Below are 25873 nucleotides of genomic sequence, written 5' to 3' on the forward strand. Positions count from 1 at the left end.
TCAAAAGTATAAACTCAAGCCAATAAATATGTGAAACAAAAAAAAAGATAAACAGAAGTTATGCCACTAAGTACATATGATTTCTGTCCATGCCATCTGTGGGTATGTCACTGTCCTTAAGATCTGGATTACACAAGGTGGGAGGAGTTCAGTTCAAAGAGAAGTTTCTTGAGGTACTCAGTATATGCCGAGACTGCTAAGTACAGTGCAATCAAAATCAATAAAAACAGTCCCAGAAGACAAAGAAGGGATCAACAAGTCAAAGTCAGTAGGCAGTGAAAGACTAATGTGGGAATGCTTCCTGACAGGAGCTAACAAGGAACAAGGTTGCCACACAGCTGAACAAACAAGCAGAGTTTAAATGACTATAAAATTGGTGAGCACCACACAAATAGTTTATATTAAAGTTAAATTAATGTAATTAATTACCTGAAAAAGACTCTTATACGCAAATTAATATACTTTTTTACTTTAAATGAATGTGATTTTAATATTATTGCCATTCATTAAATTTCTCAACTTCAAAAGGCAAATACAATATGTTCACAATGGAATTTGTTAGTAGAAATTGCTCTTAGGAACAGAAACTAAGAGAAATTTCACGTTCTAAAAAGTCTGCATGTATTACATTCTGCCTTTAAAAATACCCATGTGTGTATCAGTAGAAGCCACAAAAACCAACAACAAAAGAACCAAACTAATAAAGCCAAAAGTTATTTCTAAAAATGGCCTCATACACTATGAAGTCAATGACCTTTAAAAGTACAAATTCAAATTCTGGTAAGTAATTTTATCATATCAGTTAACAAACTGTAAGTATTAAAACTGCAGATTTGCATTTAAAAAACTATCAAAAAAGGTTATGACAAGTTGAACTATTTGTATGAAAATTGATCACTTACTCAACAGATTTACTCAACAATGGTAATGATCAGAAAAGATTAATCATAATTTCTTGTTTAAAAAAAGTATCTGCCAATTGCTTTTTAAATCTAATTTGGAAATGTGGGAAACAGAAATGGCTGAAATCAAGTAGTTTATATCAAATATCACAAACAAAAATTACCATGTTATATTGGCTAGCCTTTTCTATGAGAACTGTGAGAAGGAATACAGTTTGGAATTTCAGACATAATTTCAAACTACAATGGAAATAACAACACCTCAATATTTACTACTGACAATTTAAATAAATTGAGACAAATTAAACCAAAGTAAAATCACTACTTTTACCATGGCTTTTCTGACCATATCCATAATTAAGACATCTAAAATTATATGTAATCAAAATGTCACTTCACACAAAGGTAAAAATCTAATCACAGCATTCAATTTCTCACATGTGCAGTTTATAAAACTCTACCAGAAAGATATTTTACTTTCTTAAAAATCATGAAATTTTCAAGTTAAAAATCTATGGTGGGCAGGCAGAAAAATAGAGCCCTCCACTGCAAGTGTTCTGCTTCCAGGTCTTCTGCTGATGCCATAGAGACCACTGGTCTGTAGCAGATCACAAGCCTCCTGTGCCCACATACTGCATCTGGAGAAAGAATATACTCCATCTCTACATGAGGATGGTGCCAGTGAGAACCAGATGTAAAAACTCTGAAAAACACTGTTAATACTAACAGTATTACAAACTATTATTACTGTTATTGTTGGCATCAGCTCTCCATATTCTATAATTGAGTCAATGAAGTTAATAATGAAAGGCACATGTGAGTCAAAGAAGCCACAAGTAAAACAGAAGGCAGCTCCCACAGCACGCGGACTTACGTCCTGCATTTGGGCGTTGAACACTGCACAAGATGACAACTGAAAAGACTGAATCATGACCTGAGCAACACCCTGTGGATCAGAATACAATGCACCTCCCAGGTGAGAAAACAGACATCTGAATGACTCTGTGTAAATGGAAAGAATAACTGCACAAATGTTGCCCTTTGGGACTAGGTCAAGTCAATTAACAGAGGGACCTATTGTCCATCTGCAGAACAAAAGGTGAGAATTAGGTCAGTGGTTTCCAAATTCTAATGTGTTACTTACTTCTAAATCAGTGACCTCCTTTTTAAAAGCCTATCCATGATAGATGGAAGGATGGATGGATGGATGGATGAACAGAGGGATAGATGAGAGACAAACAGACAGACTTTAAGACTTCAAGGGGATTTGAGTGGGTACAACACCGGCTTAAGCCCCACATGTAGGAAGGAGGAAAGACTCTCAGAAAATGCTGCCTTCTAACAAACCACGGACAAATGACATATGAAAGAAACAAAGGGAGGGAAGGAGAGAGGGAAAAAGGGAAGAAAAAGGGAGGAGGAGAAAGGTGGAGCAAGGAGGAAAAGAGAAAGTCCTCAGCAGCAACACCCTCAGCCCCACAGCCCTTGCCGTGAACAAGAGCACCTAGGAAAACAGCCTGAAAGCCTGAGGAGTAGGTGTCAAATATGTGCCGGCTCCACGGCTCCACAGCTATGATTTAAGAACTCTGAAAAAAGTCTAAAACAAACTGTAAAATTATCAAATTTTAGTAAATTTATCAAAGGAATAAATACTTTTGAAGTGCGACATCTAAATTTACACACAGAATTTACCAGTAATTTTAACTTTCATGGGAAAACAACTCCCCCAAATTACATGGAAAGTCATTTGAGAAAAAAAAAAAGTAAACTAAAATTAGAGTATAGGATCACTCAATTCATTCAACAATAAATTCTTATTCTCAACTCTTAAGTTTAATATACTTTTGGAACTAAAAACCATCTGTTATAGTCCTTAAGGCAAAACTATATTGCTATTACTTAGTATCTAGTTTGAAATCTAAACTAACCAAAAGCTAAGGTGGAGCCGGCAAGGGCTCCCTTTCACTTGTTCACAATAAACGGTAGGCCACATGATGAGCATCCAGACCAGGCAGAGTGGGCAGTCTTGACACGAGGCAGCATGGTGTGCTGTCTGGCAATTCAGTATTTGAACGTGAAGCTGAAACTCTCTGGGCAACAATTCTGATTTTACATTTCCCTTTCTGTGCTTGTTCCCAAACTGCTAAGACAGGGGTGATGCTCAGTGTGAGACTGAGCTGTGATATGTGGAGCATCAGAAAAAGAGAGAGCCACACAGCAAATGCTATGTCTGCCACCATATCCTCCAACTAGTCATTCCCACACCAGGACAAGACACAATGTCTCAGTGCCTTACAGCAAAAAAAATACTAATTTTATTCAATTAAACTGGAATTAATTAAAACTGGAAATTCTAGATCAGTTTCCTTCCTTTTCATAATACTAAAATGTTATCAGCTCTGAAATAACAACAGGCGAACAGTTTTAAAAATATATTTACTGCACACGTGCACATACACACAAACACACACACTTCAGTTGTAGTATATGCCGTGGTCCCTAATGGATTTTTGTTACTTCTGTGTTTCTTTTCAGGGACCTATAAAGTCTAAAAGTTTAGGAATCATTTTTTGTTGTTATTACATAAAAACCACATTAAAAGGATAATACACTGCAGTAACTGGAAAATTCTGTTAAAATATTCATTTATCTAGTTAATTCATCTTTCTTGTAAAAATATTCTGTTCATTTAGCTGTTGGATTCTAAATAAAAAATGAATATATGAAAAATTTGTCTTTGAAGTTATGTTTTTGATCTTAAAAGTAATTAAATGATGCTAGATGGTAGTGGCACGTGCCTTTAGTCCCAGCATGTGGGAGATAAAGACAGGCGAATCTCTGTGAGTTTGAGACCAGCCTGATCTACAGTGCAAGTTCCAGGACAAGTTCCAAAGCTACACAGAGAAACCTTGTCCCGAAAAACCTAAAAACAGTAATTAAATGTATGATCTACCATTGAATAATAAAATTTACCATTTTTATTCTAAATGGTTTCTTAATAGGCATTCTTTTTCCAAGCACAGACTTGGAAGGCTACCCCAACTCTGCCCTAAAGGTCTTCTAAAAGCACTGGCACCACTTCTTAAAAACATGGGCTTCCAGTCAGGCGGTGGTGGTGGCGCATGCCTTTAATCCCAGCACTCAGGAGGCAGAGACAGGTGGATCTCTGTGAGTTCAAGGCCAGTGTGGTCTACAGAACAAGTTCCAGGACAGGCTCTAAAGCTACACAGAGAATCTTGGGAAAAAAAAAAACAAAAACAAAAACAAAAAACATAGCCTTCCATCATGATAAAAGTCAGATAACAGTAGCCCTTACATTAAGATGTTTGTTTCTTTTATCTGGAATTAACTTTCTAAACATTTCAGCTACTTTCATATTAGTTATTTAAACGTCACCAAGTACAAATTCAGCATTATTAAAAAAAAAAACAAAGATCCTGGGTATCTATAGATGGGGAAAAGTTTAACATCAAATAATAATTACAATTAAAATCTCCTCTTTCAACCATGGTTTCCTGAGCCAAGAGAAAAGGCAGCTTTCTGGTTTTAGTAGCATTACACTGCTGCTGTTACCTGAGCATGCTGGCTTTGTGCAAGCTCCTCTTTCCTGCGTTTCATAAACTCTTTTCTCAGCTCTTTGGGTGCTTTCTCCACTTCATTCATAACCTAAGTGTATGAGCATGCAGGAGGTGGGGAAATAATACTTTCTCCACAGAAAGCATATGAGTATGTGAGCAGAAAGCTATAAGTCAAAATTAAAGTTGTTAAGATTCCTTTCAACATGCATTAGCACAAGCGTTAGTTGGTGGAAAAGAATAAAAAGACAGAGCAGAAAGGGACGACGCTGCATGCAAGGCTCACTCGCTGCTTGACTATCCCCATGCACCAAACAGTGAAGAAGTGCTCAGCACATTCGACTGCCTTCTTGAGGGGTCAAAAATTACAAACATTCCTATCGATACTCTTTGAAATGCTAAGCACATAAAAAGCTAACTCCATTTATAAAGTGCAAACTTTACAACTGACTTGACGACACCAAAGGAACAGTTCCAGTTGAGCCACTTCATGACAGCAGGGGAGGAAAGGGAAGGGAAGTGGGACTTCAAATGGACAAGGGAAAAATAAATAAACACTAAACTTTTTTCATAAAGCATGCCATTTTATATATGGTGTGACGAAAATGAATATAGCTGATGACCTTCTGTAGGATTGGGTAATATTCTCTTTGGTGAAAACTGAAGCCAAGCTGGTCAACTTTCAAATCAGTAATGTAAGCACTCTTAAAGTTTAGTAAACTATAATTTCTTACACCAAACAAAGTATGTTTTTAAATGAAGTATATCTTTAAATTCCTTTTTTTTAAAACAAAAGTCTAAATATGACTTTCACCCACCAAAAGATCTACAGTCCAGATCTGAAAAACAAGCATGTGTATACAAGTAAAAGCACCAAAAGAGCCCGGATTCCAAATCACCACATGCCACTGGCACCCAAGAAAGAGTGATTTTGATTTAACAGTATCCTTAGTTCCCATCAGTAACTCCTCACGAAACCAAATCACCAGTAAAAGCAAGAAACTCCCCAAATGCAAGAAGTTTAGCAGTAAGGAAAAAACACACAATAAGATTATTCAATACAAACACATCATGATCTCAAACATAACTAGATAAAATTCAAAACAGTAACTATAGACTTATTCATCTAGAATTAAATCTTTTAATTTAATCTAATACAAAGATTAGTTTCTCAACAAATGACCCAGATTTTTTTAAAAATTGACAAAGATCTTTATCATAGTATATGAAGCAACTCTATAAAAGACATAATGACAATAAAAACAACCCTCTAGAAATGGTGGTTATAGGAAATGAAGCTAGCTACACACCAGTATGCACATTTGGCCTAAGGAAAACATCAAGTACTTGCTATTATTGTTTAGACCTACTTGAACACATCCTTAAGATTCAATAATATGATGTTCTGTTTTCTTCCTAATTAAATGCTGAACTCAAATGCTAATATAATGGCAACTGAAATATGTAACAAAAGTGAAACTACATTTCCCAATCTGGCTGAGATATTTTCTTCCAATCCTAATAGAACTGATTATAATTATTTTTCCCCTGGGGTTGTTTATTTATATTCTGAAAATGTAAATCCTTCTCCTGCACTGAAGATAAGAACAAGTTGTAAATTATCACTGAGAACTGCCTGGATGTATTTTATTTTACGTTGGGTACAAAAGGACAACACGTGGGAAGCCTCTACAAGACGGTGACAATCAGCTCTAGAGCAACATGGAAGCAGCTCAGAAAAGCCAAAACCTTTTTATAATCACATGGCTTGTGCTGTTTTGAATATCAAGCTATTCAATTCCTGCTTGGCAAAATGTCTAAGAAAATGAATAAATCTAACTGAGAAAAATTTAAACATCAAGTAATTCATAAATTATAATTCTTGTTGCTACCCATAAATACCAATGATGTTAAGAAAAAGTACTTCTAAATAAAGCCCTAAATAGTTCATTACTAAGAGGTAAACGGCAGAATGAAATACAGCTTGGATTTTATTTGAAGATTTGGCTCAAAGTTAAGGGAGACAGGTCACTGAAGCCTCTTTTATTCCCCATTTTCTTGGCAGTAAAATGAGGATAATATCTGACCTCACTACCTGCCAGCCCATCGTTGTTTGGAATAAAGAACCAAGGCATGAATGAATGAGTGCTATTCAGTTACTAGCTATAATTCCTAATTCCTCAGACAGTCTTCAATTTGTATTTTAAAAACATCTGTGATAATTAACAACCGTAGCTACATTTACCTCCTTCTTGCGGTTTCTTAGCATATTCTGGAATTTGGACAGCTCCTTCTCTTGCTCTCCTTTGATTCGTTTGGCTTCATCTCTCAAGCGGTTTGTATGCTCTTGCTCTAATCGTTCAATTGTCTGTTTCTGCTGCTTCTCTAGATTCTCAATTTCTTGGTCATATTGTCGCTTCTTACTCTGTAAAACAATGCAGTCTATTACTATGCTAATTCATCAAATAGTCAAGTAATTATGTAATTTTGAATACAGAAATACGTAGTATAAAGTATGAAAGGAGGAAAGAAAGAGGTTAAAGCTAGGTATAACAGCAGCACATGCCTGTAATCCTACCACCTGAGAAATGGAGGCTGGAATGTATAGAGGGAGACTATAAGGGAGACACTTGTCTCAACACAACAACAAACCCTCAAAAATAAAAGAATTTGAAAAGGAAAACATTTCAGATAAATCTATGAAGGGCAAAGACAAAATTTCTAAAATTCTGGAAAACAGAATGAAGAGAATGCAAAAGCAGTCAGTGAGAGCGTCCCTCTGTTTCCTCAGGAGCCTGTGGTAGTGACTGAACACAAAATCAATAACGTCACACAATGCATGCAACAGTCCTCAACACTTGCATTACAAAACTGCAAAGGATTATAATTTAAGCTTCAATATTATTTTAAATTATCTTTTTTTCTAACATATTTTATGCTAGATATTCAATTTAAATTTTGTAACACATTTCCTAAATTCCCTTCCTAACAGTGGACATAAGTGAAAACTGAAGGCCTCAGACTTAACCACAAAAGCCAGTAAAGAAAGTACCTGTGAAAAGCCACCAACAAGTTCTAACATTCAGTCAGGTGATGTGGGATTCCCCTCTGTATGCTGTGAATACCATTGGTTAATAAAGAAACTGTCTTGGGTCTGCGCAAGGAATAGAGGTAGGTGGGGAAAACTAAACTGAATGCGGGGAGAAAGGAGGTGGAATAAAAGAGAGAAGCCATGGAGCTGCCACCAGAGACAGATGCGCTGAAACTTTGCTGGTAAGCCATGACCTTGTAGTGATGCAGAGATTAATAGAGATGGGTTAAATTAAGATGTAAGAGCCAATAAAAAGCTAGAGCTAATGGTCCAAGCAGTGATTTAAATAATATAGTTTCTGTGTGATTATTTTGGGGCTGAGCAGCTGGGAACAAAACAAGCAGCCTCCTCCAACAGTCAGGCTTGGAAACAACTGCTCTAGATGACCTGGAAACTTCAGAATCTAGAAAACATAGCAGTGTGTTCTCGAGAGAGGGTGTGGGGAAGGACTTTCTGAGAAGGACCCCATTTGCCCATGAATTAAGGCCAACAACTGACAAGTGGGATTTCATAAAACTAAAAAGTCTCTGAACAGCTAAAGAGGAAGACCACAGAATGGAAAGAATCCTTGCCAGCTCTAACTTTGACAGAGGATTAATATACAGAATATATAAAGAACTCAAAAGAAAAGTGTTAAAATAACAAACAACCCATTCAAATGAAAGCCTGAGACTAAACAGAGAGTTCTCAAAAGAAAAAAAGAGTAGCTAAAATATTTCAAAAAATGTTCATCAGCCCTAGCAATTAGAGAATGCAATTCAAAACAATTTTGAGATATTTCATCTTACCCCAATCAGAATGGAAAGACCAAAGGAATAACTGGTAACAAATGCTGGAAGGGATGTGAAGGAAAAGGAAACCCTCATTCACTGTGGGTGGGACTACAAACTACTGCAGCTACTATAGAAATAAGTGTGGAGAATCCTCAAAAAGCTAAAATAAATCACCCACAGGACTCAGCTACCTACTGGACAAATCCTACCCAGAGATACTTGCTCAGTCACGTTCATTGCTGCTCTACTCACAACTGCTAGGAAATGGAACCATCCCAAATGTCCTTCAGCTGAGAAATGAATAAGGAAAATGAGGTGCATATACACTATAGACTACTATACAGCTATAAAGAAAAGTGAAATCACAGAATTTGCAGGAAAATGGATGGAAATAGAAAATACCGTATGAGTGAGTTAACCCAGTCCCAGAAAAACAAACACAAAATGCTTTTCTTTTCTGTTTCATTATGGTTTTTAACTTCAAATCTTCAGATTTGAGTGTATAATCTGGCGTAATCCAGAAGCCAGGAAAGTATTAAGGGACCGTGGGAGAAGGAAAGATGTAACAAAGAGGAGAACAGCAGGGTAAATGTAATTGGAAGTGGAAATGGGAGAAATGAGGCTGAGGGAGGACTGGGAGGTGGGAGAAAGGTCAACACAGAAGAGGGAGGATAACAGTAAGAATGTCTGAAAAAGCTGTAAGAAATCATTATTACCTATTTACCTAAAATTACACATATAATACATCTAAATCTATGTATATACATATATAGTCTAAATGAAATTTTCCCACCTGGGTTGACAAAGTTTACCACAAAAGTAACAGGCAATCTAGCAAAAACTCCCAATATCAGGTCTCAGAAACCCCCTGATAAGCTGTTGGTAAGGGGAGTCCGAGACACTCCCAAACACTATAGGTTGTTGCTGTTGCCCTTGGTTGCCTCCTAGAGACTGAAGATGAGCTCCTGCTGCTGAGATCAAGAAAATCCAAGCTGGATCTAACTAAAGCCTCCTCCCTGAGAGGCTAACTTTCATAGCACCAGAAGGGTCCATGCAAGCTTATTCCTTGTCCTACCAAGCTATGACACCTATGAACCACAACAACCAGCATGGCATAATAACCACAGTGGCACTCATATTTTGGTGGTAAACAACAACTCTATAATTGGATTTAAGACTCACTCAACAACAACAAAAAAAGAACCATGCCTGATTCTAGAAACTTCAACAACTTACCTAGTCATGAATCTTAGAGGAGGACCTACAACCACCACTTTACAAAACCAGCATAATTCCAGGTTACGTTCTAAATATTTATATTTATACCTACATGTAACTTTAGCTCTTACCCCTCAAAAACAACAAACACACACACAAACAAAAATATCTTTGCAACAGATGGAGACCGCTACAGAAAACAACAATTAATTAAAATGCAGAGAATAAGGGATCATGTGATACCCAGCCCCAAGTGGGACATCTATAACACAACTCCTCCACCTAAGGCTCAGAGAACTGCAGAAGAGGGCAGAAAGATGGTGAGATCCAGAGGACTGGGATGTCTGCTGTGAGACTGAGTCTCGCAGAAAGGTTGGGAAAACTATACCCACAAAGTCTCAACAATACAGTTGCCAAAACAATTCCTGAAGGACCACAACATCAACAGATAATGCTAACACGGAAGAGGAAATCTCATAGGGCCCCAACCCTAAACAAAGAACTACAGGCAACGAAGAAACGCTGAGAGTGGGAGAAAGGTTATCTATACCAAACAGTTAGACCTGAAATCATACACATATAAGCAACATTATACAACTGAACATGCTGTATTTATATATTTCGGAATACACACACAAACCAGCAATTAAAGAAAAATTAAGAGAGGCCATAAATTGCTGTGGGACAATGGTCTGTACCCTGTCACTTGTATTTTACATAAACGCTGACTGGCCAGTAGCCAGGCAGAAAGTCTAGGTGGGGCAACCAGGCAGGAAGTAGAGGTGAGGCAAAGAGGCAAGTTTCAGTCTGCAATCATCACCCAGACAGAGAGAAAGCCAGATACAGAGCAAGATATGACTGCCTTGCCGAAAAAGGTGCCAAGCCACGTGGCTAACACAGACAAGAATTATGGGCTAACATAAGTTATAAGAATTAATAAGAAGCCTGAGATACTAGGCCAATCAGTTTATAATTAATGTAGACCTCTGTGTGATTTCTTTGGGAACCAGGCAGGACAGAAACCTCAGTCAATAATGAATATAAAGGGGGAGAAGGGTGCATGGGAGGAGGACTTGGAAAGAAGAAAGGGAAAAAGGGAAATTACATAATATTTTAATCATAATATTTAAAAAAAACTCTTAATATTGTAAGCTGAAAGATGAAACTGAAACACTGAAGCAGCATTCAATAATAGAAATATCTAAAAACCTGGTAAACAATCTACCAGTCTCCTAATACTAACTTCTCATGACAGATTTCAAATGAAACGTGGTACACTATAAAATCGGTAGTAAGACAGGGATTGGAGATCCCTTTCAAAAAGTTTTTGCTTATAAGAAGTACCCAAAACACCCCAGAAACAGTGGTTACAGTAATAGACCACAAAACCATGAAAAATCTTATCATCAGAGAGCAAATTTAATAGCCTACTCTAAGACTCTTCCTTCCCTCCTTCCTTCCTTCCTTCCTTCCTTCCTTCCTTCCTTCCTTCCTTCCTTATGTATTCAATATTCTTCCTCCATGTATACATGTGGTTGCTGAGAATTGAACTCAGGACCTCTGGAAGAGCAGCCAGTGCTCTTAACCTCTGAGCCATCTCTCCAGCCTTCCAGGACTGTTTCTAAATCACTAGATTTCATTTATTGACAAAATAACACTGATGTAGAAGGGTCTTCTATCTATCTGTTGCTTTCATTGGTTAATTAATAAAGAAAACTGCTTGGCCTGATAGGTCAGAACATACGTAGGCGGGGAAGACAGAAGAGAATTGTGGGAGAAAGAAAGCAGAGGAGGCAGACCATGAAGCTCCGGCCCAAGATGGACGTAGGCTAGAATCTTCCCAGTAAGTCACCACCTCGTGGTGCTACACACATTAATAGAAATGGGTTAATAAAGATGTGAGAGTTAGCCAGTAAGAATCTAGAGGTAATGGGCCACGCAGTGTTTAAATGAATACAATATGTGTGTTGTTATTTCGGGTGTAAAGCTAGCCGTGCAGGAGCCAGGCAGGATAAAAGCAGGCCTGCTTGCCTCATCACTACATAACACAAAATCAAAGACTTCACCATCATTTCTTGCTCAAAGCGCCTGAAAATCAGCTCTCGCTGCTGCTGCAGTTTCCCATTGAGCTGCTGCTGGGCCCTCTGCTCTTCTTTCTGAAGAAATCTCAGCTCTCGAAGTTCCTGACGCCTGACAAAGCATAACAAAAAGAAGCAAATTATACTCTGGAGTAATACTTTTAAATAAGCTTTAGCCATAAGATTTTAAACTTTAAAAATAAATTTTCAAATAATCCAAAATTAACCAAGAATTTACTTTTGTTTCTCTATTCTACATAATTTTTAGAAACAGCAATAAACGCAATTAAACTCATGATAATTACAGTTTCTCTACTCACCTGAGAAACCGCAATTCCTCAGTTTTGGAGTCACTATCTGTAACTATCTTTGACGTTGTTACACTTACTTCTACGCCATCAACAATAAATTTGCGTGTTTTTTTCAATGTTTTCTTCTGTCTTCTTGTCTCCTGAATGAGATTTCATTTGGGTTAGGTTTTGTATACTATATGTGGAAGACATTTTCCTCTTTAAAAATAAAAATGCCTGGAGAGCCATCAAGACTGCACATATAAAGCAGCAGGAGTCATCTGTGCAGCAGTTATATCATAGTTAACACTGAAAACTCAACTTTGCAGGTGAAAAAAAAAACTTTTTTAAGTGAAATTAGGCATTCTGGCCATGAGCACACACAACCTGTGACACTACAAAATTAGGTACAGCAGTAATAACATTCCATAGATGACGTTTACTATTAAGCTTCTCTTCATCTCTGACTGTTGTGGGTTCTCACCACTACGTTTTATACCAGTAAACAGATTAAATAGGGAGACAATTACTTGGTTTACTGGGGGACAGGGTGGAGGTGCAGAAAACCAAAGAAGCCCAGCACTCAAAAGTTTGGGGACTCTACAACTAGACTCTGGGAAGTAAGGAAGAGAGGGAATGGGGGAGAAAAAAGGTGTGAAAGGAGAAGGGGAGGATGAAGGGGAAGGAGCACAGGGAAAAGAGAGAGAAAAGGAGTACAGAAAAATAGGAAGTGTAAGAAAAGGCAGAAAATTAAAAATGTGCTAGAATTCAAGTTTGCTCTGGCACCTGTGAGCATCCCCTTACTTCCCCATTCTCCAGCTCCAGGGTCCTCATGTTCACCCAAACCTGAACTATGGCTGCTTCCCTAGCATTTCTCGAAAGTCTAACACTGACATGCTTTAAAAAAAAATAAATATACCTTCTTTAACCTACAAGCGTCACAAATTTTTTCAGCTCCTACAATAAGGCATCTACAATTAACATTCCCTTAGTTGTCACAGAAGCACTTACCACGGAAGAAAGGAACTCACTCCCACAAGTTGCCCTCTACCCTCCAGGCGCTTGCTATGGCACACATGCGTCCCCACACATAAACTTTCAAAGTAATAAATAAAATATAATTTTAAAAAATACCTTTTACTACATTACTGACCCGCAGGAGCCTCCTAGGTTTCTACAAAACTGCCCATGTGACTCGTAAGTACCCAAGAGTTGAGAATTATGCTCTAATGGCTCCAAGTACAGGGTAATATTTTGGGGTTTGATTTCCCCATCATGGCAGTATTAATTACTAGGAATAAAGAAACAAAGGTGGACGTCGACAGGAGCCAATGGTTAAGAATTACACTTTAAAACACTTTTCGAAAGAAGACAGTTCTTTCAGCTTCTCGTTCTTTGGGATAGCAGCAATGCTTGCTAAGATTGCATCCAGATATGTTCAAGAAACACTAAATGAGACCAAGAAACTATCCTGTCCTGTTTATCTACCCATGTACCCATATTTGCAAAAATGAGTAGGCACTATGAAAAATCTTTAAAGATGATTCCCAGAATCTCTCTCTCTCCAGTTCTTTTTGATTACCTTATGATCCCAAAAGAATTCATATGGTTAATATTACACAGATTTAATAGTGTTTTAAGACAGCAATGAAATAGAAATTACCAAAATGGCAAAGCAAAACCCAAGCAAGGCCCCAGGCACACTTACTTGTAGAGACATTGACCCGCCGTCTTTTGTTTTGCTTAGGAAGCTGGAGATGGACAAATTCAAGTCACTGCTGCTGTTCTCCACAGTGGACCCAGTCCCCGAGTCAGTGTCATTTTCCTTTTCACTGTCAGGCTCGTGTGACAGGATGGTTTCAGTTTTTGGGAAAGCATTCATTTCTCCTTTATTTTCTGGGTTTTCAGAGTTAATATTTATACTGGGTATTAGGACAGGATGAGGCTCATTGGGCTGCGAGGTTGCAGGGGCTTGGGGCTCTGTTTTAACCAGCACTTCCTGTGCAGTTTCTTTTCTCTCCAACTCTACCTCAGTAGCAGCGGCCTCAGCTTGACTTCCGAGAGCCAGTTCCTCAGCACCACCAGCCAAGGCACTCCTCTCTGTCTTCTTAGTGCTTCCTGACTCACTGACTTGCTCAACCTCATCTGTCCCTGGTTCCTCAATGATTGCCCGTGTGATCTCTGACACTGCAGACTGTTGACCTACCTCCTTATCCTCAACTCTTTCTTGAACAGAAGGCTCTTCCTCAGCACCATCAGCCTCAGGGCCCTCTGTGGGCTTCCCTGCTGACTTGGGGGCTCCTTCCATTATGCCCTTCCCATCAGCACTCTGTACATCCTGGCTGCCACCTTCAGCAGCCGTCTCAGCAGCATCTAGTGCCTCGTTTGTCCCTGCCTCGCTGACTACAACTCTTTGAGCTTTATCATCTTCTCCCAGTTTCTCTTGGGTGTCGTCTATCAACTCAACTGCATTGTCAAAGGCCTGAAAATCAGCCTCTGTTTCTCCAGTCTCTTGAGACACCAAGTCCATTGTTTGAATATGTATATCTTTAATTACTTCAGGCTGTGTAAGTTTATTCTCAGATATCTCCTGGTTTTCTTTACTCTTGTCGTCCTCTGGTTTCAGGTGGTTAGTATTAACTTCTGAAGTTACTGTATCACCCTCATTTCCTCCACAAATTGAATTAACACCCACAGTTTGTTGGTCTTCTGTGTCAGGTAGATTTTCCAGCTTGGGTCTCTTCTCTCTCCCATTCTCATGGATTCCAACAGTCTGATCATTGAGTTCAGCCACAGTTTCTAAGGTAGAATCACCTGCATGCTCATTAACACCCTCCATAGCCTTCTCAGGTTCCTCAGTGGCAGATCTTTCATTAAGAACTCTGCTGCTAAATTTATCATCAGGAGTACTGTGTTCTATTCTTTCTGATACAGATTCCAAAATACAAGCATTCTGTGAAAGTTTATCTTCTTCAGAGCTGGCAATACTGAGGTCAGAGGAGGCACGTTTATTTGCAGGTATTGGCTAAAAAAGATTTTATACATCATTAGTATTAAAACGTGACCACAAGATGATCATCAAAATGGCTTTATATATCTATACTCATATGTGTAAAATTTAATTGCTATATTCTATAAAACTTGAAATCATGTAAGTAACTTTTAAAAGTGACAGTCTTCAATACTAAAGAGAATGGACTGCCTCATTTGTTCTCCTCGGACACATGTGCAACCGCATCTCAAACCTATCTATCTCTACAACTCTACTAAGGAAACACCCTAAGTGACACTGACCAGAGCATTTTCTGTTTCCTCATCATCATCTTCCTCTTTGCCATCTTCAACTTCTTCTGTTACTTCAGCCTTTGCCTCAGCAATCAATTCTCGAACTGGTTTGTTGGAATCAACAGTAACAAAGGGATGCTGTTAATCACACACAAAAAAAAAGCACGTTCAATGAAATGCTTGTAAATTTGAACACATAAATAGATCCTTCTGTGTCAAAAAATGAATTATGGATATGAAAAACATACACAAGAAAAAGAGGGAAAGGAAAGTGAGCAAAAGTAAAGACTATATGAACTGGATTTTATTTTATTTTATTTTGTACAATTTAGTTTTTATTTTTTAATAACACCATTATTTACTTAGTGTGTGTAAATGTGAATGTGGAGGTCAGACTTTGGCAGTCAGTTTTCTCTACTATGTGGATCGTGGGGATCAAACTCAGTTTACCAGGCTTGTTTGCAGGTCCCTTTACTGAGTCCTCTTGAAGACCCTATATTTTGTCTTATTTTAGTAATTTGAAGGAATTTGTCAAAAATTAAAGCAACTTATTATGGCTGAGTAGAAATTACATTTGGTTTTTCTGTATGTTTGAAAAGTTTCATAAATAATTTTTAAATTAAAATTTAAAGCAAGTTGTAAGTTAAGGCATCACTTCATTAAAAATAACTAAAGGAGGCCAGTGAGGTGGCTCTGTGGGTAAAGGTGCTTGCTGCCATACTAAAGACCTGAGTTCAGTCAGCACCCACATAGTGGAAGGAGAAAACCAACTTCTGAAAGTTATCCCAGGCCCATTCCTTCACTAGCATTAAAGCCTGCTTCTGGGGGATTCTAGCACACACTGAAGACAGCTGAGACACCCAGCCTTGTGGACTGAACAACTACTTGATTCTTGGACTTTCCATCAGGAGACAGTCGTTGCTGGAAGACTCAGACCACTCTAACAAAAGCTGTTTAAATATACAGAGATTAGTTCTATTAATTTGGTTTCTCTAGAGAACCCTGTCTGTTATAGGCTAAGATCTTCAACTACAGGAGCAAGGAAATACTGGGAAAAGGGTTTTAGGGACATAGAGATATACTTGTTGAACACAGAAAGGTAATTTTTCCCACAACCTCTCCTCAGATCAACAGGTCAGCTTAAAACACTACCATACTGGCATTACACAACACACATCCTTACAGCAACTGCCCTAAGATTTGTTATTTTATTTATCTATATTATTTGACACACTTTTATTTCAAATATAAGGAACAGACCCTGCTTTAAAGTAAAATCAAATTTATCAAACCACCTTATATCATTTGTGTGCATGCATGTGTAGTGTTCACGTATGTGCAGTGCACATGTGCATGCAGAGGCATTCTTTTAGACACAATGTTAAAACAATCTGACCTGCTGGTGCCACACTATCCTCATCTTACCTGTAATAGCTGAGCTGTGGTCCACCGGGCATCTACATTCTTTTCCAAGCACTTCTTTAAAAAATCCTTAAAATTTGAAGACCTGAAGAATAAAATGTCAACAATGGCATTTTATTTTACTTTATAATTATTAAAAAAAAAATCAAACTAAATTCTTTAATAGATCATGCTTAGTAGCTAGGCAGTTGTAGCACATGCCTTTAATCCCAGCACTCAGGAGGCAGAGGCAGGCAGATATTTGTAAATTTGAGGATAGTCTGGTCTACAGAGCGAGTTCCAGGACACACTCCAAAGCTACACAGAGAAACCCTGTCTTGAAAACACCCCCCCTGCCAAAAGAAGATTATGTTTAGCTTCATTATGCTTAGTATAGATTAGTATTGATTTAGTATAATGATAAGAGAACTAATGAGAATAAGATTTTATGAAAAATATTCTGTGAATACATGTTAGATATACATGTAATAAGGCACACAGCTGATTGTAGGCAGAGTTTTCCTGTCCTGACCGCCTGCTCCCAAATAACTGGCAACTGCTTCACAAACAACTGACTTGGAGGCTTAATATAAATTATAAATGATTGGTCAATAACTCAGGGTTATTACTAACTAGCTCTTACAACTTAACCCATTTCTATTAATCTATGTGCTGCACCAAAGTTCATGGTTTTTACCTCTATCCCATTTTGTGTGTCTGACTTGTTCTCTGTTGGGGTGGCAACTCTTCTGACTCTGCCCTCCTTCATCACACCATTCTCAGTTTGGCTTTCCCACCTAACTTTATTCTGTTCAGCTACTGGCCAGTAAGCTTGTTTATTAAACCAACCATAGCAACATATATTCATACAGTGTACATGATTATTCCACAGCAGGTAATCAATGAGAAGCAGCCATATCTTTACAAGTTATCAAAATGTTACAAAAATTGTTACACTAAGTTCCACAAATACACATCAACTGAGCATGGCCTGACTGTTTATAGTACAGAAAATGTCTTCTCCAAGCAGACCCAGTTCACTCTCACTGTCTAACACAGGAAAAATAATTTACAATGGTTTCCATGATCCTCAAGTCTTGTATTTGTATTTTATGCATAGATGTGAGCACCTGCCATTTATATATCAAGTGTGTGCCTAGTACTCACAGAGGCCAGAAGAGGGCATCAGCTCCCAAGAGACCGGAAGTACAGCGAGCTGTGAGTCATCATGTGGGTTCTGGTAACTGAACCCTGGTCCTCACAAGCAGTAGAGGTGCCAGTGCTCTTAATCACTAAGCCACCTCCCCAGGTCCTTAAGTCTTGGGAACACACCTACCTCAGTTTCCTCATTCAGTCTTCATGCCTCATCTCCAAACTTAAACTTACCCTTAGCAAACTAAAAGAATAGAACATCAAGCTGGACAATGGTGCCACACGCCTTTAATCCCAGCACTTGAGAGGCAGAGGCAGGCAGATTTCTGTGAGTTCAAGGCCAGCCTAGTCTACAAGAGTTAGTTCCAGGACAGGCTCCAAAGCTACAGAGAAACCCTGTAAACAAAACAAACAAACAAAAAAGAACAGAACATCAAGCTTTGGTTCGTTAAAAACTTTGTTAAAAGAGCTTACCATTTTGACGGCTGTGCTAATGTTGGGGGCTCAGACTTTGCTATTTTTAGCAATACTCGCATTGGATTTAACTCATGGTGAGGTGGCTCTATCTCAGCCATTTCTATTAAAGTAATACCCAGGGACCAAACGTCAGCTTTATAGTCATAAGGTCTGTCCTTTGATGTCTCACACATGACTACTTCAGGAGCCATCCTATGAAGACAGAAAAATGAAAAGTTAAGATGTTTAATTAACAGTTATTGCAAACTATAGTCAGTATAATGACTATGTGTGGACAAAGTAGTAACTGCAGACCCAACTAATAGTATAGATTCATAAAAATGAATACCTACCAATATGGAGTGCCAATAAAGGAATCCCTCCTTTGAATTGTCCTGGTGTTTTTAGCCGATACTCCAAAATCCGCTTGAAATAAATAATCATACAATAACATTAATGACAGCTTTTAAGCATGGCAAATTGTGTTTAATGGAGTGGGAGAAGGGAGCATTCATGTCTTTAGTAAGGTCAACCTTATTAAAAGTTAAGCACATCAGGAAATGATTTCTCTGTCATTCTAATTATTTTTTAATGTCTGTGTATACTGTGTAGTACATACATGTGTTCATGTGTGCATGGCAGGGGTGTGTGAATACATGCTCATGGAGTTCAGAGGTCAATGTCAGGTGTCTTCCTCTACTGCTCTTAACTTTTTGAGACATTACGTCTTAGTGAACTTGGAGCTTACCATGTTGGCAAGTCTAGCTAGCTAGGGAGCAACAGAATTCCTCCTGTCTCTGGCAAGCCGGCACTAGTTACAAGCATCTATCACCCAGCCCAGCTTTTACACAGGTTCTTGGGAACCAAAATCAGGGCCTCATGTCAGCAGGCACTTCACTCACTGAGCCATCTCTCCAGTCCCTACCATGCTGATCTTAACCATCATCCTTCTACCATCTTCAAAAAGTGTTCAATATTTAATCACAAATACACTGACCACCATCTAGATACATCTTCAAATGACAGTAAAAAATGACAAATCCTCAGAATTGAAAGCAAAAAGCTGTCACTTTAAATTAAAATCTTATATACACTTCAAAATAAATGCCAAATGTTGTATGCTGCAATAACTCAATAGAGGTATTTTCCTATAGTGTGAAAAAAAACAGAAATTACAGCAAAGTAGCCTTTATGACAACATTCTATCTCCTCAACATCCTCAAAAATTAGACTACAAGAGCTGAGCACAGTGGTGTGCACCTGCAACCCAATATGTGGGGGGCTAAAAGGCAGGAGACTCTGGAGTTTAAAGCAACTCTAGGCTAAACAGTGAGATTAACTAAAAATAAATAAATAAAACCTTAATTATATTACAAAGGAAAAAGTGAGAAGCTTTATGGTTTCTGACTTAAGCTAAAAAGAACAACAGCAGTGTAACTTTAACAATGGGTAAGCCTACCATTTTAGCTTAGAACTCAGAACCAACTAATTGTCTTAAAAACTAAATAAACATTTTCTTTTGCTTTTGTTCCAAATAATCAAACAACTAAGAATCTCTTCTTATAAAATTGTTTTTAACTTATAGTAATAAATGAAGAGTTAATTAATAATGAAGCTATCAAAAATAACAAATGAAAAAATGGTATAATTCATTTTGCAGCCTCAATTAAAGAATAAATCTAGATTTCAAAAACAAATAAGCTTGGGATGCTGGTCTTGATAGGATGCTTTCCTGGCACATGTGAGACCCTGAACTCAATACCCAGTAGTGTAAACAATAACAACCCTAACCAAAGCAGAAGGCAAGTCTCACACTCTGCTAATAGAACAATACACAACCACCTGCTCTCATCCAGGCGCCAAACCTGAGACTCACCAAGCATTATCAAGCCTTTGCTTCATCTACTAACTGAAGGAAATACAGAAAGAAACTAAAATCATGACCACATAATCAGCAAGTGCAGCCAAAGGCTCCAAAGCTACACAGAGAAACCCTTTCTGGGGAGAGGGAGGGTCAACAGAGAGTGTGGGAAGGGGAAGGGTGGGGACTGAAATTAGCTGGGCATGTGAAAGGATTTGTAGGGTACCTGGCTGAGTCTAACTTCTTCACTTAAGAAATAACTTCAAAGTTCTTGTCTAAAAATTTTATACAGCTTTTCTGGTGGATTTCCATGTCTCTTTATGGTACAGTAACAGATAAAATTTAGCATATTCCATTTTGATGTCCCATTATGTTATGACAATGTAAAATACAATGGTTAAAATCACTGAAATCAACACCGCTTTTGAATAACTTTACTTTTTCAAAAACCATAAATTTAGGCATCACTGTTCAATTTTTTTAATTGTCTTTTTTTTAGAAAAACTTTTTAAAAGGCTGTATCTTCTACTTGTATTTATATGTGTGAACTTAACTAACCTCAGTCTAAAATTTACATCTAATTCTTTTTATGACATACATCATTCATTCCTTTGGTATAAAAGACAAAATTAAATGCTAGTCCTTAAACTTACTTTACTTTCAAACCTCAGGTTACCTGTTGGCTTAATAAGCATATCAACAAAATAAGAAACTGAGGGTGGGGTTTTAGTTTCAGTGATAAGAACACTAGCTTCAAGTTCAAGGCTCTGAGTCAAAGAATGTGGAACAAAAAAAAAATCTATTAGATATGTTGTAATTAAAATAAAATTAAGTTTAGTGTTATATTATACTCCAAATACAAAACATTTACAAGTGTTAAATCTATGTTCAAAAACTTACAGGAGGAAACACTAACTAGTGCTTTGCCAAGTCTCTGCTTCTGAAAATAAAAACACATCATCTTTTACTTCCTCTGTGTGTCATTAGGTGCATATACTTAGGAATCCTAAGAACTGGGGAATGTGTAACCACTGAAGTGTTTACAAGTGCAGCTGGGAGTAATTCTCCCTGTTTTACATGTCTGTGTAGGCCAAAACAGCATCAAGTCACTACATTCCAGAGTAAATCCCAGAGCACAAATTCAAATGTTTGAATAACTTACCCAACTTAATGTCTCCATCTAAGGTAAAAAGAATATTGCCAGCTTTTAGATCTCTGTGGATGATTTTATTGTCATGTAAGTAGCTCAATGCTTCTAAAGTCTGCTTGCAAACTACTTGGATTTGGGACTCAGTTAACGGTCTCTCAAGTTCTATAAGGAGAAAGTGAAAAAATATATACATGTATGTATTTTTATGCAATGAAAACATAAAGCTAATTAAATATTTTCAGTACAGTCTACCACTGAGATCTTGTCAAAGATCATATACCGTAAAAGAGCTAAATTTCTACAAAGATTAATTTCTTGACATATTCAACATTACATCTCAGAACTATACTTATCCAAAATACAATTAAATTGATTTCTTAATGCATTGGATTCTAATATTACATATGTACACATACAGTTGAGATCCTTTGGTGTGGGAGGTCCTTCTGTTGATGCTTCTATTGGTTAATGAATAAATAAATGAATGAATAAAGAAACTGCCTCGGCCTGATAGAGCAGAACTTAGGTATGTGGGGAAGGCAGAACTGAATGCTGGGAGGAAGAAGAGAGGCAGAGAGAGAAGCCAGGCAGAGAGAGAAGCCATGGATCCTCCGCCTGAGCTGGTAAGAATCTTGCTAGTAAGACACAGCCAAGTGGCGATACACACATTAATGGAGATGTGTTAAATTAAGATGTAAGAGTTAGCAAATAAGAAGTTAAGAGCTAATGGGCCAAGCAGTGATTTAATTAATACAGTTTCTGCATGGTTATTTTGGTTCTGGGCAGCCTCCTCCTACAATCCTTCTATCTGAGAACAATCTAAGCAGCAAACATAGGAACAGAGGTACTTACCAAGCATCACAGCATCTACTGCTCCCCCTGCACAAAATTCAATGAGGATCTGCACATAAACAAAAACATGTGTCTATAATTACACCAACTTTCAGAAACTTAGCAAGACAGATAAATGAAAAGCTACTGGTTTATCTAGGCTCTAAGAACAGTGTCTTGCTAAACAAGAAGGATTCCCTGCCATCAGTTACAAGTCTTAAGTATGTTCTTCTGTGCACACACAAGGAGAACATGTGATAGAAGTACATCCTATCTCCCCTTTTCCTTTTCTTCATTTATTTTTTTGAGTCAGGTTTTCCTATAGAACAGGATAGACTCAGATCTGCAATCCTCCTACCTCCGCCTCCCAAATGCTGATGACAGGTATGTTTCACCACACCAAACCATGCCCTATTTTATAAATAACAATTTTTAGTAACCTTTTCTAAAATTACCAAATATAGGTTGTTTAATTATTTTAATATCTACACATTTAAAAGATTTTATTACTGAAATATCTTACTACCTTCATCTTTCAAGTAACTAATGCAATGTTAGGTGACCAAATATATTGTTTAACTTTCAATAAATAAACCCTGAAAAAAAGCAGGCTTATTTTAAACATTCATTTTATTTTTAATTATGCTAATGTTCATGTACTACTGCAGTGGTATGTGCACATGAGTGCAAGTGTTCTGGAAGGCCAGAAGAGAATATCAGGTCACCAGGAGCCAGAGTTACAAGCACATTATTACCTAATGTGGTGTTTAGAACCAAACTTGGGTCCTCTGCAAGAGCAGTACATGCTTTTAAGCACTGAGCCACCTCTCCAGCCATTTTAATTTAAAAAAGAGAGAGAGAGAGAAGGAGGGATAAGGCAGGCAGACAGGCAAGCAATACAACACACAGATTTGAACTCAATTATCACCATCATGTACCCATCCTTCTTCACTGTTACTAGTTATAATTTTGTACTATGATTATTCTATTTATAACTTTGTCTCCCATTAAATTGTACCTCATAGTAAACCAAATTTTTATTTTGCAACAGTGCCAAGTAAAGGCATATCTGTTAAAATGTCTAGGAGTTTTTCTTGTAATATTTAGAAATATTCAGCTAGAGCCCACAAATATTGTTCACAATTATTTTAAGAGACATCACACCAATAATAACTACACTTTTTAAAAAATAATATTTTAATAAGTAGTGTAATTCCATACATCTTCCTTCTTGCTAAAAATTTTTTGTTTTGTTTTGTTTTTGTTTTTACTTTTCGAGATAGGCTCTCTCTATATATTGCAGGCTGTTCTGGAACTCACTATGCAGACCAAACTGGCCTCACACTCACTGAAATCCACCTGCCTCTGCCTCCTGAGTGCTTCAATTAAGGTGTGCACCACCACACCAGGCTACTACACTATTTTTGTAAGTGTTTGCTGATTACAACTTATTTTCAAGTGAAAAATAATTCGGGAGCTAATTCTTTTTTCATCCTTCAGAGAAACAAAGACTCAAGAATGAGCTTACTCAACCACGGTCCTAACTGGCAGCAGTTGCATCTGAAAAAACAGCCTTTTGATTTCAAGTCAAATGGTCATTATTTTAAGAAAAACATCTAAAACTCTATTTTATAAGAAGTTTTTTTGAGAGGCTGTAGAGACCACACAACAGTTAAAAGCACTCACTGACTGCGCTTCCAGAGGACCCAGGTTTGATTCCCAGGACCCACATGAAAGTTCACAACCATCTGTAACTCCAGTTCCAGATCTGATATCCTCTTCCAGCCTCCACAGGAACCAGGAATGCACATGGTATACAGATATACATACAGATAAAACACTCACACATGTAAATCAATATTTTTTTAATTTATAAAAAAAGCTCTTGATAAAACTGTTAGTTCAAGTAAATATTAAAATATTATTGCTTTACCTATTTATACCTATTTTCTTAAAGATAAACAAAATGTATACAATTTTAACCATTTCATCATGCAGGAAGGCTGAGCCTAATGTAAAATTTAACATTCTCACAGTTTATAGTATTACATGATTTATAAAAACTTTAGGATAAAAATTATAAATAACACAGAAAAAAAGAACCATCAGTGGGCAACGGTGGCACACTCCTTTAATCTTAGCACTCAGGAGGCAGAGACAGGTGGTCTGAGTTGGAGGCAAGCCCAGTTCATAAAGTGAGTTCTAAGCCAGTCAGGGTTATACAGAGAAACTGTCTCAAAAAAACCAAGAAGAAAAAAAAGAAAAAGAAAAGGAAACCTTCAAAAATATTTAATACTTAAATTGAAATTACAAACACCGACATATTTTAGAAATTTATCTCACCCACCTAGATCCAGTGTCAAACAATGGTAATGAAATGGTATAATCTGAAGCTAAAGCTGAACATCCATTGAAACTGAGGATCATTATCTTGTTACTGACTCTCATTGGCAGATCAACCCTCAATCAAGTTTGTAAGTAACTAAACAGAAGAGGCAATGCACAAAATGTGTTTTCACAACCCTTTTAGGACAATTAACTCATTTCGGCTACCTGTAAAGGAATGAAAAGTACGTACCCAAAGATTGTTCTCATAATAGAAGGCATCTAGAAGCTTGACTATGTTTGGATGATCACAAGATGCTAATATGTCAATCTCAACCATATAATCTTCAAGTTCTTCTTCAGATTTGGTGTCAATCACCTTTGCAGCAGCTAAAACATTGGTCTCTTTATTCTGGGCCTGAAAATAAAATTATCAGAAATGTTTGTTGCACTTTAAATGCTTACTTTTAATTTTTTTTTAAGAAAATGTTTACGTTGAAAACAATATTGAGCAGCAGCACAAAGTTCCTTTGTATCCCCCAGAGTGCCACCTCACAGTCTACACCAGCCTGGTACATTTGTTGAAACCAAAGAGCCTGCATTAACATACCACTACCACTTCTTCGCACAGCTTACATTATGATTCAGTCCTGGTGCTTCACATTCTAAAGGATCTAACAAATGTGTAATGAAATGTAGCCACCATCTGATCACACGGATAGGTTTTATTGCCCTAAAAGCACTCTGTGCCCTATTCTTCTCTACCTCCCCTGACAACCACTGCTGACAACCACTTATCTTTTGCTACCTTTTTTTTTTTAAAAAACATTTTCCAGAATAACATAGAATTACAGACTTTTCAGATTAGCTTTTACTTAGTTATATATATTTAATGTTCCAGTAGCTCTTCTCAAGGTTTGAGAGCTCATTTCTTTTCAGTACTAAATACTCTTCCACTGTCTCGATGTACCAGTTTGTTTACTGTTTCACCTAATTAATGATATATGCTGTTTCCAAGTTTGGAGACTATGAATTAACCATGTGGGTAAAGACATCAGTATAGATAGTTTTCAACTTATTGAGTAAAGACCAAACAGCATAGCTGCTGGAACAGTTGGTTGAGTTTTGCAGAAAACTGCCACACTGGATTCCAAAGTGGCTGTGTCATTTTGCATCCCTACTAGCAATGAATGAGAATACTGCTCCACATCCCAGTGCTGCCTGTGTAATTACCAAAAGACTTATGGGTGTGTTTCAAATCATAATTCCCTTCAGACATATGTGGAATATCTCTATATATATCCTCTTTGGTGAGGCAGTTGTTCATGTTTTGTTTTGGTTTTTGTAATTTCTAAATATTGAGTTTTAAGAGTTTTCAAACCATTAGCTTATGTTTTCTGCAAATATTTTCTCCCAGCCTGTGGTTTCTCATTCTCTTAAACACTATTTTCAAAAAGTAACTTAAACATAAATATTAATTATGCA

General features: G+C 37.4%; 1 protein-coding gene across 3 annotated transcripts in view; it reads right to left on the reverse strand.

The window, feature by feature from the left end:
* Positions 1–25873, reverse strand: part of Slk (STE20 like kinase) — a 52826-nt gene that overhangs the window by 11279 nt on the left and 15674 nt on the right. For 2 of the 3 annotated variants that reach the window (XM_048438981.3, XM_087907824.1), the window contains exons 2-13: positions 24642–24806; positions 22085–22133; positions 21245–21394; positions 18575–18647; positions 18240–18434; positions 16638–16719; positions 15222–15350; positions 13636–14952; positions 11958–12088; positions 11626–11749; positions 6723–6902; positions 4476–4568 (exon numbers count right to left, since the gene is read on the reverse strand). In XM_048438981.3, the coding sequence (XP_048294938.3) occupies positions 4476–4568; positions 6723–6902; positions 11626–11749; positions 11958–12088; positions 13636–14952; positions 15222–15350; positions 16638–16719; positions 18240–18434; positions 18575–18647; positions 21245–21394; positions 22085–22133; positions 24642–24806 (2688 nt within the window). The remainder of the gene's footprint in view (positions 1–4475; positions 4569–6722; positions 6903–11625; positions 11750–11957; positions 12089–13635; positions 14953–15221; positions 15351–16637; positions 16720–18239; positions 18435–18574; positions 18648–21244; positions 21395–22084; positions 22134–24641; positions 24807–25873) is intronic. The other variant, XM_048438983.3, reaches the window with a different exon arrangement.

This window comes from Myodes glareolus, chromosome 7 (genome assembly GCF_982192425.1).
Source record: "Myodes glareolus chromosome 7, mMyoGla1.1, whole genome shotgun sequence".
Classification (NCBI taxonomy): Eukaryota; Metazoa; Chordata; class Mammalia; order Rodentia; family Cricetidae; genus Myodes; species Myodes glareolus.